We start from the raw sequence: 14,560 nt of genomic DNA, 5'->3' as shown, positions 1-14,560 counted from the left end.
TAGTTCTTGTAAAGTACTTTCATCTACTTAGAGCCCTCTCCTTTGTAAACCTAGGCTTTTGGATTTCACCACGGCAGTGAGGTACAAGCATGTGGATATGGACAGCTGCTTGCTTTCAGAGATGTCTAAAGCTGCCATTCAGGCAGAAGATATTGAGATTCATCCTGAACTGCAGGCTTTGCCAATTCCTCTGACGCCTCTTACAGATATTAAGAAAGTAGGTACTATAAACTTAATGCATCCTGCCCCTGTTGACAAAGTGAATGTTGAGGGAGAAGAAGGTCTATCCTAGCTCTGTTTTTGTTAACCCCACCTATAGAATCAAATGCTTCCTTCCCTTCTGCGCCCTGGAGAGATACAGATGAATATAGATGATATGAACAAGGGTTTGAAAAGATGGCTTGTAAGGGAAAGACAATGGTATACCATACGATAACTCTGTACAGCACTCACTAGGCCTTACACCTGGAAGGCCATCAGGAAGGGAAATACAGTTGTGTGCGCCATCATTCAGCCACTGTACACTTGCAGCTGAGGAGCTCTGCATAAAAAAAGGGAGGATATGGCCCTTAAGGTGGGTGAAGTTTGAGAGTAGTTGCCATCCTTGGCGTGTTCCTCTGTCAAAATGGATCTCTGCTGAAAGTTGCAGTAGAAGCTGAAGTGGGCTGAATCAGTGTTACGTGTGGTCATTCACCCAGCAAAACTCAGTGGTCATGTGCATGCAGTTGCTAGATCCTGCCATGCTTTCATTGCTGAGGAGCAATCCCAGACCATTGTGGAGGCACAGGATCAATAAGAGTATCCATCTTTACCAGTGAGTCTTGGGCCAATGTGTAGTTTACACAACATCTGCATGTGCTATATTCCTAAGAGCATGAGGAATCAGGTTCTTTTCTCCTTCTGCAGCTGTATAGCTTTGTGACTGAGTTTCCTGGGTGTCTTGTAATACTTTCTGTGGGAGGGGGACATTGGTTTTGTGGATTTTCTACGAAAAGAAATAAGCCATCTGAGACCTGTAGTATGATTTTGGTTCATACTCTATTGCATAGCTTTCATGCTCTGAATCATGGTAAGAAAAAAAATCTCTCTCATATTATATGAGAGAATATCTCCACTAAGCATAGCTAAGGAATTTCTCACTGAAATTCTACTCTGATATCACTGTGGCAAAGGCAGAGAGACTAATGAATAAATAAGCCTCAACTGTTTGAGAGTTTAGGTGCTTGCTATTGCAGTATATTTAATATTTTTCCAATGTGTCAATTGCACAGAGGTAATACAGTACAGTTATGTTGCCATAAGAGTACTACTTAAGCAACAAAATATTTTAATACCTCTTGTGTAATCATCTCTTTAATGCTCTTTCATTAACAGACACAGTGTGCACAGGATTCAATACCAGATTATGTTCACGGTGCCCACCAGTTTGGCCTGGCCAAAGGCAGCCACTTAGTACTGCTTTTTAATCCATCTACTGTCAGGAGGAAGTAGGTATATCTTGAATTACACACAATACGTTGTCTTGCATTTAGCTGCATAGAAGAAATCAATTTATATGAAGGAATGGTGTAGCAGGGTCTCCCCAAACCCAGCATCAGACCTGGTCTCTGAGTCAGAGACAAGAAACTGCTACCAACAACTAAAGCACCACACCTGATGCACTGTAACCATGCTACTCTTCCCAGATCATTGTTAACAAATTAATAGTTTAACTCAAAATCAGAGTCTCCCAGACTTCCTCTTCAGGAATAGCAGTCCTTTATGCCCTCTAAATCTCTCAAGGGATTTTCCTTCTCCCTTCCCCCACACAATAGCTCCAGCCAGGTCCTATTCTAGAAAACTTCTTCCCCATTTCTCTTTGGATTTCCTGCAGTAGCTCCCTTCTAATCTCACTCATTCACTCAGGCCACCTGCCAGGGAACTAAGAAGAGTCCCTCTGCTTGGTTTTTCCTCCAGTGAACAGGTTTCCAGCCTTCTCACACTGCTCTTTTATGTGCACTCCCTAGGCATCTGGTGAACTCAGGCTTCTCTATATATACCCTAGCAGGCCTGGTTGTGAGTCACAAACTTCTACCAGGTGAAGTGATTTCCTTCACCTGAAGAGATGGCTGAGTCTTTCACAGGGTGCAGCTGAATCCAACCCTCTTAAAGAGCCAGCTCCTCCCCTCCCCCCAGTGACAAACTGTTTGTGTGTTTCTGATACATGGTATTACTTTTTATTGTGAAAACTCTATTGGTCATACTTTCAAACATACATGTGTTATAACTATGCTTTGGTCCTCTTTAAACTATTATCTGTTAGTCTTAAGGGAGGCTATCACTACAGAACAAGGATTTGAAAAATGTTCTGTTTTTATTATTTAGGCTTTCTGTCCAGCTGAAGCTCCGAACCTATGCCTCTAGTGGCCTGATTTACTATCTGGCTCACCAGAACCAGATGGATTATGCAGCCCTTCAGCTTCAAGGGGGACAGCTCTATTTCTTATTTGATCTTGGAAAAGGAAAAGCAGTAGCCTTTCACCCTGCTGCCATCAGTGATGGCAAATGGCACACGGTAGGTACACACGAGGCTTGTTTTTCAGCCTGACCTCCCCTGCAATCACTGGGTCTGTTCTGCTTGCTTATCCCTCACACTGATATCCGAGAGACTATTTTCACACAGGACTTGGCCACTGTTCTGAAAAAATTCAGCTTATTCATAGAATTCACTTCCCTTTTTTAATTCTTATTAACTGTGCAGTGAGTCCTGCACCTACTTACCAGTAGCCTATAAAGTACTTAAGTTTATTCAGAGACAATTACTTACCAAAAAGAAGGGTAATAAGCAAAAGCTGCAACTATCCCTCTGAGGGGAAAATCCTTCAGAATGGCCTGAAAATTGAGAGAGTTTACCTACATGGAGTTTTAACTATTTGGGCTGCTCAGTGCTGGAGTACACTGAACCCCCAAGGTACCAGTAGCATGCTATATGTACCATGATTTGGAGGCAAACCTTGTAGGTTCTTCAGCAGCTAGGCCTTCTGGTACTAGCCCTTGTGGATCCCAATAACCATTCTGATACATGGCTAAAGGAAAAGGGTATTTAAGTAGGCTTGGGAGAAGAGCGAGGTTGCAAATGCCCTACGTACAGAGCTGTAATGTCTGTCAGCCTATTCCACACACGGCTGTAATTCCTGGGGATTCTTATCCACACCCAGCTTCTCTGGTCCCTGCCAGCAGTTCCAAAGCTGCCTTAAATATAAATCAGGCAATAGACTAGTTTTTATTTAATTCTTTAAATACGAGTAGTAAAAGCTTGACGTGCACAAGCAGGACAATAGGCAATCAGTACAGGCCACGAAGTTTGAGTGTCAGCCATTTGGAGATGAGGGCCTTTAAACAGTAGTGCTGTCGTGTTCTGAAATAAGCTCAACTTGTGGATGACTTCCAAGAGTAACTCCAAATGTAGCATGCTAATGCAATCTAGCCTCTGAAATCATCTTCTGACAAGGATCCTGCCTGCTCTTATTGTGGGCAGCAGTTTGATGCAAACTTTGCTATTTCTTTTAGGTAAAGACCGAGTATGTTAAAAGAAAAGGTATAATCACCATCGATGGACAAGAATCTGCAGCAGTTGATGCTCTGGGAGATGGTAACACATTGGATGTGGAGGGGAAGCTCTATCTGGGAGGGCTTCCCTTAGATTATACAGCTAGAAATATTGGAAATGTAAGATTTCTTTTGAAAATATCTAGTTAAAAAAGTGTCTGAGTGATAACCCAGATGCTTCACAGCACCAACTGTCTGGGGTTAGGAAGCATAATTTTTTAGGTTTCTTTCACCTTTCCCTATAGCATCTGGTACTGGTCACTGACTAAGATAGGATACTGGATTAGATAGTCTTATCTATGGCAATTCTGCATCCCTGGCTATTGTCACTTCACACTTACCTCTTCCATAATTGGACTTCATGTATTGCAGGCTAACAAATATATTCACACTTGGAATCTTTAATTTAATCAAAACAGTGAAGGTTAGAAATACTAGTGATTCTCAACTTACTGCAGCAAATTCCAAGTGCCTTTAATTTATGGACTTGCTCATGTTCCCATTAATGTCAATGGCAAACCCTTCATTTGCATTGGAGCAGGAGCAGGCCCCTCTAGCATGTGATTTTGACTATAAGCAGTAATAGGCAGGGATTGTTTTTTGTTCTGATGTGCTGTTACTTTTACTGCTGTAAGGCATCATGTACATTTGTGGCACTAGATAAATTATCATCTTTTAATCTTTAAATGCTCTCTTCAGGGAATCCTTCATTTACAGTGAAGTCAGGCATTGAAGTGAGAGATCAGCCTGCAGTTGGTCTTATATATTAACTGTCATATCTCACTCTTAGGTCACTCATAGTGTCCCTGCCTGCATTGGCAGTGTGATGATTAACAACAAGCAACTTGACAAAGAGAGCCCTGTCTCCATCCTTGCCGTGAACAAATGCTATGCAAGAGCACAGGAAGGCACTTTCTTTGATGGAAGCGGGTTTGCTGCTCTTGGTAAGTGTCATTAATGGAACCAATAACTAATTGAATTAATGCTAATGAAAACACATCCATTTTATGTCTGGCTAGAAATGAACATAACTAAATGACACTTCATTCAACTACTTACATTCTGGATATGTGTTTCTAACTGACTCCTTCCCCCTTTATGTCTAAGACATCCCCCTTGCCAATGATCTGACAGTCTGCGAAGGAGTCTCTGCCACAAATAAAAGACCTAACTCCTCTCCAGCTGAGAAAAGAAACTGCTACTTGTGGTGCGTGTGTGAGAGAGAAAAAGTTTAAGATAGTATAATTTAAAGGCTGAGGAATCAGAAGGTATAAGGGAGTGAATTTGAAAAAGGGCAGGGCTCACTTTACACTTTCTTCTGTTTCTTCAACATATTGAACTACACCACTATACACTCCCTTACACTCTACTTAAGCCCAATGTATTGGCGTAAGAATCTAAATGAATGAAGAGGAACTTCACCACATGAAAAGGAGTTTAACTCTTACCATTTTACTTTCTGAATTTGCATTCTAGTCTACAAACAACATTCCAGAGACTGAGCAAAAACCCTGTCCGTTCAGGGTAACTAACCTGCTTTGCTTATCAATGACCATATGCACTATTGATTATTTGTCACAGTTTAGGGCAACTGCATTTCTATTCCCCCTCCATGGTCCAGCAATGGCACCCACTCTTATGGTATGTCTACACTGCACTCTCCTTATAGCAGTGTGCTGAGTATATACACTGCATGCTCCCCTAGCATGGGTATAAATAGCAGTGTAGATGGTGAGGCACTGCTTAGGCAAGTAAAGACATGCCTGTACCCTGTGGGTATGTACCCTATACAGCTATCTACACACTGTCTGCCGCATCTACAGTGCTATTTTTACTAACATGATGTCCTGCTGCCTCCCCACTGCCAGAGTCTTTCCACAATGCAGGGCAAGGCTCAGGCAGCATGGAAAAGCTCCAGCAAGCTTCCTGCTGCAGGAGCCTTTCCCTGCTGCCTCGCTTTCACGGACATGTGTAGCTACACACCACAGTGCGGACACAACTTACTTTCCACTGTGGCGTATAGCAACACATACCCTATCTGCTGCTGTCAGGGTGGATTTACCCTTAGGCTTCCAGCTCCCCAGTTGCTGCCTCTCTTGGGTGGAGACCTGCATCTCTCTCCCTCCTGACTGGGGTATTTCCAGGTTGCACAGTTCCCAGCTTACACTGTGAATTTTCTTGCAAGTCAAATTTCCTAAACAAGCCAGCTTTTCCTTCTCCTCAGCAGCCAAAAACAGCTTAATTGCCCACAGTGATACATTACCACAAAGCTCTCTCTAGGCAAATACATTTAGTAAAGTAACTGTATTAAAAACATTAGAAACAATAAAGAACCTACATATGCACTAATAAGTTTACCAGAGATCACTCCCACCATCTCCACCAGGACTCTGGGCAGTGTTAGTCCTTCCAACTCTTGGACAGAGGATTCTGTCTGTTTACTCCATCAGAAAGAAGACCTTGCATCAGTTTAAACTCAGCCTTTTTATCCAAAAATCCTTTCTTTGTCCGCTGGCCTCTGGAGTACTGGCCTCTGGATTACTTTGAAGTAATAGAGGGGAGCCTGCCACGGGAGCTGGCACCTCTCTGGATGTGTTACAACCTGAGAGAACTTGCCCATGGTTTTTAGTTCCTGGAGGGACTGTGGTTACCCTCCTCCATGGAACTGCATATAATCCCTGGCCCACAATGATACATAAACTTAATATGGCAATTTTCTGCAATATCTTTGTACTATATCTGTTACAATCCTAATCTTCTACTTTGTTTGTTTATTTTTCAGTCAAAGACGGTTATAAAGTCCGATCTGATTTGAATGTTACATTTGAGTTCCGCACCATGGCTATGAATGGAGTTCTTCTTGGAATCAGTAGTGCTAAAGTAGATGCTATTGGACTGGAGATTATAAATGGCAAGGTGGGTTGCATATGTATGGGCACACTCACTAGGGAAGTTGAATTTAGGGATAGTTCTCCAAGGCTTGTGCAAAATAGGAAAGTCAGAATTGTTGAGCATTGTCAGTAATAAGTGATGAAAGCAAAAAGACCAGAAGACAATGTGACAGAAGCAAAGATGTTGACGTGATTCATAAGTAAATCACATAATCGGAGGTAAATTTATGGTCACAAGAAAGATGGGTTCACATCATGGTGTTCACCACAATGTAAAGCAGCACAGGGACTTCTCATCCTATGATTGCTTTACCAACTATAGTACTTATGTCAGACTGAAGAGTTTGTGCTTTCTTTTCTAGTTGCACTAGCTACTATACTGTGTATGCTGTTTGTTGGACTAGCAGACTACCTTTCATGTAAATGGGTATCTTTTTCAATTAAGCTAAAGTTGCCCTTCCCCAAAAATGCTCTTGCAGAAAGTGTGTAGCTGCTGTGTCTTAGCAAGACCTTTGTTAGCATAGGTCAGTGTTTCTCAATTAAATTTGGCCACGGAACCCTTTTGATCTCCATAAATAATTGCAGAGCCCCCCAAACTCTTAGCAGTCTTCAAATGTCGAAATAAGCAAAGATCAGCATTTCTCACTTAAATTACACTTACACTGGATACCCTCCGCCGGAAAATCCGAGACATCTTCCCTTTTTCGGCAGCGCGGCAAACAGCTGCTCTCGCGGAACCCCAGGGTTCCACGGAACACCAATTAAGAAACACTGGCATAGGTGAAAGTCCTATTGTTATTCTGAGAGAAGAAGTTGTCTGGAAATGGAATGAGTCACCATTCAGTATTCAATCATTTTCTTTTAAAATGAGGCTGAAAAGCTTGGAGGAAGGTATATGTAAGAATGTTGGCTTAAGTTTCTGTTTCTTTTGCTAGAAGTCTTAGTTATTTATAAAGCTGATTTATAAATCCATCAACTTAATTTTACTTAGGAAAATAAAATAGTACAAGATTTAGTCCTTTTTTTAAGCTACTCTTAAAACAAAGGAGAAATGTAAATCTCTAAAACAGGATTGATGTAAACAAATGAGGCTTTTAAAATTGAATTAAAAATGCATTATGTGATTACTTTTCAAATATAAATATTTTTGAATTATTATATTTATTTCTGTATTGTACAATTGACAAAACTAAAAGCTAAAAACATTATTTAAAACTTCTCGGTGAGTCTGCCTAACAATATTTCAGCAGTGAAGGGAAGCATAAACCAATTCAGAATAACAGAATCCAAAGAAAACACAATGGCTGAACCAAACTACCTCAAAAGCATATTTTAATTTACAAGGATTATTTTTGCATAAGTGATTTTTTTTATGGAGGTGAAGGTTTTTATGCCTTTGAGACTGGGGTGGTGGTCCACCACTTTTTCCTCCCCTCCCCCCCACATGCATACGCTTATTGTTAAGGCTTCATGTCCCAATTATCATCCCTTCAATAGGATTGGAATGGACACCACATCCTTCAACACCTTAGTGAACATACAGAAAAGTGATAGCATTACCAAAGTATTGTTAGGTTATTGAGAGAGTCCCAAAGCTAGTGGGAAAAGTAGGGACATCACAGTGAACAATCAGGGGATATCTAGTTTAAAACATCTCTTTATTTAAATAGATTAAAAAGAAAAATTTGCCAGCTACAAAAATGACCTAATTTAAAGAGTTATCTGCCAGTTTGCACCATGAATAAGTAAGTAGTCTAAGATCATTGCCAGAGACAGATTTCTGTCGCCTCATGTTAATTCCAAAAATGCCCGGGCTGTCTTGAAAGAGATCCGAGGGCTGTTTAGCGCAGCCCTCTGTATATCAAGAAATTTTTCATTATCTGACACCCAGATAATTTAAAATCTCCTTCATCCAAGAAAAAAACCAACTCAAATATAACGCCATTGACTAGGAAGCTCATCAACCTATTACAATAGAAAAATAATTCCTTATCCCACACTCTTTAATTTACTCATCTGCAGACAATGACTGACAAAATTGCTTATCTAAATATTGAATGTTTTCTAAGGCTGCCTAGGCCTGAAGTCAGAGTTCCCACCTCTTTTACTGGTACAAAAACACCCAGCTGATAGCTAGGCCTTTGTTCTAGGGAGCTCCAATCTTTATGGAGAGTACTCAGTGTAATTAAATATGTCCCAGGTCTCACTGGCCATTATGCTCCAGAAAGCTACACAGAAAGTACCTTTTAACAGTCAGTACATCATTTCCCCACTCCTCCTGTAGGACATAAAGACGTAAATAAATAAATTGCTTTTCAATATTTTTCCCAATTTGCACTTGTTTTGGGGCAATATTTACATGTTTGAGGATCAACTCAAAAGAGACATCTTAGTCTGTTTAAAAAAAGAAATAGAACCACACACTCATTCATACATATGTGTCCACACACACATTGGCAGTGACCTAGTGGTTTCCCATCCTATACATAACTACTGCCCTACTGAAGCAGTTACTGGACATGATGGTCCTACTACTCAAGTGTAATGCCTATTAAATAAAAGAACCAGGCCCCATATTTACAGCAAACATTTATATCCCAAATAAAATACCTAGCTTTTAAAATGTCTCATGGTTAGGTTTAGAGATACTTTAATAAGGATTTAAATTCCATCTATTAAATTAATTACTGGGCTTCAGTTAATCACCACTCATTTATTTTAAAATAATCTTTGCAGCAGCATGAATATGCTTTTATCCAATCAAATTGCTCCATGTGTTCTTACTATCTGTGTCATTACTGGCATCCGGTTATTTGTACAGGTTTTGTTCCATGTCAACAATGGAGCTGGCAGAATCACAGCCACATATGAACCAAGAAGTGCAAATAGCTTATGTGATGGGAAGTGGCACAAGCTTCAAGCAGACAAAAGCAAGCATCACATTTCTCTGATGATTGATGGGAATTTGGTTCAGGCTGATAATCCCCACATCCAGTCAACATCTGCAGATACAAACAATCCCATTTATGTTGGAGGCTATCCCGGTATGTACGATAGTATTTCTCTTTCACTAAAAGAGTAACTATTGCCATTCATGGACGGCATAGACCATAATAATTTTATGAATGTAAAAATGTATGTGAGATCATGGCTATGCTAAAAGCCCCTTAACATTGAGTCTTGAGAACTTACTTTGTAGAGGATGGGTTAACTCCAGTCATTGATTCTGGCAGAAATTCTTTTTATATGGATTTATTGAATTAGCTCAATTGGACTTGGCACAAGGTGTAAATTTACACTTCCCTGCCAAGTCTCAACCCTAACATTGGAGGAGAAATGCACCCTGTGAAATACTTCCCTCCCTTTGGGTTTCCATAGAGTGGGGCCACTTTTCTCTCTGAGGTGACATAGATTCCTCACTTGCGGAGCATTTTGTGAGGGTGTGCTGTATCAACGGGCATATCAAGGCATTCCTCCCCACATCTGTGTAGGCATTTATACCACACTCACCGCTGCTTGTGATGGCCCCTCTCTTTACATGGCTAGCATGATGGGGCCTGTGCTCATCCTCTGAGATCCCTCCCTTTCTGCAGTGGAGGGAAGGTTGCCAACCACTTGGTGTGACACTTTCTCTGGGCGCCCAGAACTGCTGGTGACCTTGTTACCCCTTGGCCTTAGCAAGAGAGAGATTTGCTGGTGCTAAGCTGAGTGACAGCTCCCTGTCATCCCCATTTGTTAGGCACCATAGACAAATTTCTCAGGAATCTGCCAGCCCTTACTTTGCCTTGCAGGTAAAGCTTGGTACACCCCAGACCCCGAGGCCCCTTGAAGAGTGCTCCTCCATGGTATCCAACCCCATCACTGGACACTCACTGTAATTACCAAGTCTGTTGCCTCCAAAGAGACAGTGCACACACCAGGTTACTTAATTCTGACACTTGCTTAATGTTACAGCACTGAGATTTACTTAGCATAAAACAAAGTAAAGTTTATTGACACACATAGGGATTTAAGGGGTTTGGAGCAGGGTCATTTGGTTGCTTAGTTGTCTGGGACTCCAACCTCAGTCTTTCTTTCAGTTCAGAATGTCTCAGTCCCTGTGGATGAGGTCTCTGTTGTACTGGCTTCTTTGCTGGTAACTCCTCGCCCTGTCCTTCTTGGGGCCGGGAGTTGGGATTTTGGGCTGGGGTAGGGGAACCCAGGCCATCCTGCTCCACTAGGTCCCTGGCCCTGGCCTCTGAAAATGTGATGGCATGGGATAGCATGGGTTCAGCCTGCCTCCTACTCATGTTCCCCTGGGCCACATCCTACCCCACCCTGTGTCTGTTTGGGGTGTGACCACAGCTGAGTTAAAGTCCTTGCCTCAAACCCCTACAGTCTAGGACCCCTGCCTCTAGTGCCTTTGTCCCTGGGTTTACCTTACTCTTGGGTAGTGTGAAGATGTGGAGTGGGGTTGGGAGTAGAAAGATTCACAGCCAGACCCTCTTCAGTAGCAGTTTTTTATCTTGTTGCTAAAGAGCAGTATTTCTCCAGGAAATGGCTTCACTTTTTCCATTTCCCCACCCACCCACCACTGAGGCTACTGGAGCTTCCTTTATATGGGTCTTTTCCTCAGGAGCATGCTCAGCAATGCCTTCCCCTGGCCCAGTACTGCTCCAGCCCTTCCCCTGTCTTGGCCTTACTGTGGGGTCTTGTCACAGGGCTCATGGAGCCCACCCCAAAAGGGATAAGGCAGTGAGCCTCACATTCAGGGGCTGTGCAGCCCAGGGAGCAGAAAGGGGGAAGGGCTGCCAGCAGGGGGAGTGGAAGCCAGGGTAGGGGGATCCAGCCCACCCCAGGGCCCCATCAGTGACTTGGGATGGTCACTGTGACAGCAGGGGTCCAGTCAAAACATGCTGTTGCCTCAAGAGTCATAAGTAGCCTTCCCCTTGGACCACTTCTTACCCTGATTCCTGAAGCCTCCATCTCAGCATCCTCCAGGTCCCCGACTCCTTTAGCAGGTGTAGCAGCCTGCAGGCCAGGCTGCCATGGGCAGCTGCAGGGCCATCTGGCTCCCAGGCTGGAGCCTCCATCGTGCATCCTCCCTGCTTGGAGTGCCCCCCAGAGTGAGCTGAACTGCTCCCTTTTATACTGCTGCAGCAGTTGGCGTATGCCCAGCAGGCATGGGGGGGCGTGGCTTCTGCTGCCAGGAGTACTGGCTTAACTCCTTCATCTCCAGTGCGGGGCAAATACACCCCATCATAGATCTGAAAATCCCATCACAATGATACTGAGCAAAGATGGTGGAAACCAATATGGTTACAAAAATAAACAAATGTATAACACGCTTCTAAGACTAAGCATAACTTTAGCAGGCTAAAAGTTTTGTCTAAGTTAACTTTCTCACCAAAGCTTCCTCTTAGCGTTACCCTTTGCCCCCAGGCTAGGATCCAACTTTCATGGATACAAAAAGTACTCTCGTCTTTTATTCCCTCAGTGATGGATAATCAAGGGGTTCTCTTTCCTTCTTACATTCCAGTAGACCTCTGACATGTATCCTTTGAAATGTATTCCCAGGTAAAGTTATTCTCCCCACTGCTTGTCCTCCAGTGTCCTGGCACCATGCTGCCTTTCTCATCCTCCAGTTAATTTGTTTTTCTTGTTGACTCAATATACAAATATAATTCCTATTGTCTTTGGCGTATGCTGCTCCATTTACATCTGAGCTCTAAGCTGAGAGGAAAATCAACATTCCTTTGTCTGGGACAAACTTGTTTACCAACTCTGTCTGTTTGCTTGGTTTAAACATATTTTAGTACACATATACAACTTCTTGCATTACACATGCACATAAATCTCCCAGTACTTAGGATGACCAGTATGATATAAACTTTTATTTGATACCTTCCATAATATTCTTGATAGCTAAATATTATGACAGCAATGTGTTAGGGGTAGTGAGTTAGTCAGATCTGCTAGGAGTTGCTTTTACAGGACAGTGATCCCTTTAAAGCTGGCATTGAGGAGGTTATGCTTGGTCTGCCAGGGGCTGTTTCCATAAGTCAAGAGAGATACCAGGTGTACATTTATCTCTGGGTCTCATTTTCTCTGCACAATTTCCTTTTTAATATAAATATTTGTCTTTCATTAAATTATAGTAATACCAAGAAAAACAGAGTTTAGTGTTTTGGGCTTAAATTGTACTGTAGGTCATAATTTGGGTGAGGCCAAATTTTGTATTGAATTTAGTCATTGAAAAGTGGCCACTTTGCAAGCCGGGTAAATATATTTATTTGTAGTTTCTCAATAGGCATCAGCTGATGGATTGATATGAATTATTAAGTAAAGTGTGAAATGCCTATGTAAATTCATCTCTAAAACAGGTATTATTAGAACAGCTATGCCTATTTTGCTATGAAGGGTTTAGGCTGATGAAATCTACAGCGCAAATATGGCTTTTAAACATCTGGAAAGCTTTAGGAATAATACTTTGCACTTGGACAGCACCTTCCAGTGTTTGGAGAGCAAGATGGTTTACAGGTATTAATGAGTGACTGTATCAAGCATCGCTACTGCTTGATCTCCTAGGATTGCATGGAAGGTTTTATTGGGGTTCTGTTTGTTTAAATGGTGCTAATGCAATAGTAATTGTTCCTCTAGTAATATTGCTCTTGGAAATGTGTCATAGGTATGGAGAAGGGGGGAATGTACCCAGGCCACCATAATAAGTGCTGCAGAAAGCGTACAGTACACTGTTTCACCTCTTGTACGCATAGAGCTGGTCTCTGTAACAATTCCACATAGGTCAGCATGAAGGGATGGGCTGGGGGAGCAACCAAGGCCAAGGAGTCCAAGGTTATGCAGATCTAGCAGTTGCACTAGCCTGGCAGAAGATGTACAGGGCTCCAAACCAGCTTGTTCTATAATAGTGATTGCAGCATCCCTATCCCCTCCCTTCCCCTCCCACGCTGGGGTGATTTCTTTCCCCTATGCTTGAATGGATTGCCTGGTCTGGTCTGGCTGGTGCAGACCACATGACAATTTTTGGAAATTATGAGCCTGATCCTGCAAGCACTGAGCACTTCCTGAGTGGTGTGAGCACCCTTCACACCTATCGATGCTGGTAGAATCTGGTGCTCTGTTGGCCCTATTTTTATGGCTAATAATTTTTAAAGAATAACTTCTGAGCCTGGGACTTGCCATCACTCTTCACATGCAGCTTCAGGCCCCTTCCAACCGAAGCAGATTCTATGTATTTTGTATTTTCTTTTTCAGCTGATATGAAGCAAAACTGTCTGACTGGGAAGAGCTCATTTCATGGGTGTTTGAGAAACCTCATGCTAATGAAGGGCCAACAGGTAGAATCCTATGACTTCAGCCAAGCCTTTGACCTGCGTGGTGTGTTTCCTCATTCATGCCCTGGGGCTGAGCACTGAACCGCAGGGAAGAATTTTTGGATCCGGCTGGGTTTTGAAATTTTTTAATGAAGAGAAGATTTTTTGTTTTGTTTTTTTGGTGAGAACCCAGGTCTCTTTCAGTTCCTTTCCAACTCAGGACAAATATTTTTTTTTAGAAGTTCTATGCTTACATTTTTAACTAAAACCATTTTGTACAACCAATACCTCTACTAAAATGTTAACAGCATTCATTGGGTATTTTTCTCTTGGAAACTGTATTAATCAGTGTGTGTTCTGTTTGCTTGACAGTATTTCATTGTATTGTGTATTGGTCTTTTTATAATAAAATAAAATAAAATTGGACCATACAATGAAAATACAGTAGAATGTGCATTATTTCACATGGGCAGTAGTTTGTACATTTTAATTGTAGGAAAATTGTGTAGAAAAGCTACCATGAAGTGCAATATACAAGAAGACAGCATCCAGCAGAGGGCACAGCAAGCTAATGGTATAATTGCGAAGATATCAAGCAAATAATGCTAGCAAACAGAGAGCAACTTAATGGATGACTGGAATCTCATAATTGTTCTCTCTGTTAGCTTTGATTCTGTTCCATTTTGTTCAATACCAAACATTTAATGCTTCTGCCATCCCATCTTCAGTATAGAAGGAGAGTTACAGACTGGCTGAGATGTCACATGA

General features: G+C 42.0%; 1 protein-coding gene and 1 long non-coding RNA gene across 2 annotated transcripts in view; one reads left to right on the top strand and one right to left on the bottom strand.

The window, feature by feature from the left end:
* The window catches only part of LOC137152727 (uncharacterized), a 29,246-nt gene extending 17,747 nt beyond the window's left edge, over positions 1–11,499 (bottom strand). Inside the window, exon 1 of the long non-coding RNA XR_010919577.1 lies at positions 11,424–11,499. This is a non-coding gene — a long non-coding RNA (uncharacterized lncRNA). The remainder of the gene's footprint in view (positions 1–11,423) is intronic.
* Positions 1–14,213, top strand: part of LAMA1 (laminin subunit alpha 1) — a 136,752-nt gene extending 122,539 nt beyond the window's left edge. Inside the window, exons 56-63 of the mRNA XM_067547593.1 lie at positions 55–217; positions 1,375–1,487; positions 2,365–2,554; positions 3,550–3,708; positions 4,379–4,532; positions 6,371–6,504; positions 9,301–9,523; positions 13,734–14,213. Coding sequence (XP_067403694.1) covers positions 55–217; positions 1,375–1,487; positions 2,365–2,554; positions 3,550–3,708; positions 4,379–4,532; positions 6,371–6,504; positions 9,301–9,523; positions 13,734–13,894 — 1,297 coding nt within the window. The 3' untranslated portion in view covers positions 13,895–14,213. The remainder of the gene's footprint in view (positions 1–54; positions 218–1,374; positions 1,488–2,364; positions 2,555–3,549; positions 3,709–4,378; positions 4,533–6,370; positions 6,505–9,300; positions 9,524–13,733) is intronic.
* The last annotated feature ends 347 nt before the right edge of the window (positions 14,214–14,560 follow it).

This window comes from Emydura macquarii, unplaced genomic scaffold (assembly GCF_026122565.2).
Source record: "Emydura macquarii macquarii isolate MOO-44397 ecotype Brisbane River unplaced genomic scaffold, CSIRO-AGI_Emac_v2 contig_212, whole genome shotgun sequence".
NCBI lineage: Eukaryota > Metazoa > Chordata > Testudines > Chelidae > Emydura > Emydura macquarii.
The sequence above is the reverse complement of the archived record's forward strand: the minus strand, read 5'-3'. Positions and strand labels throughout refer to the sequence as shown.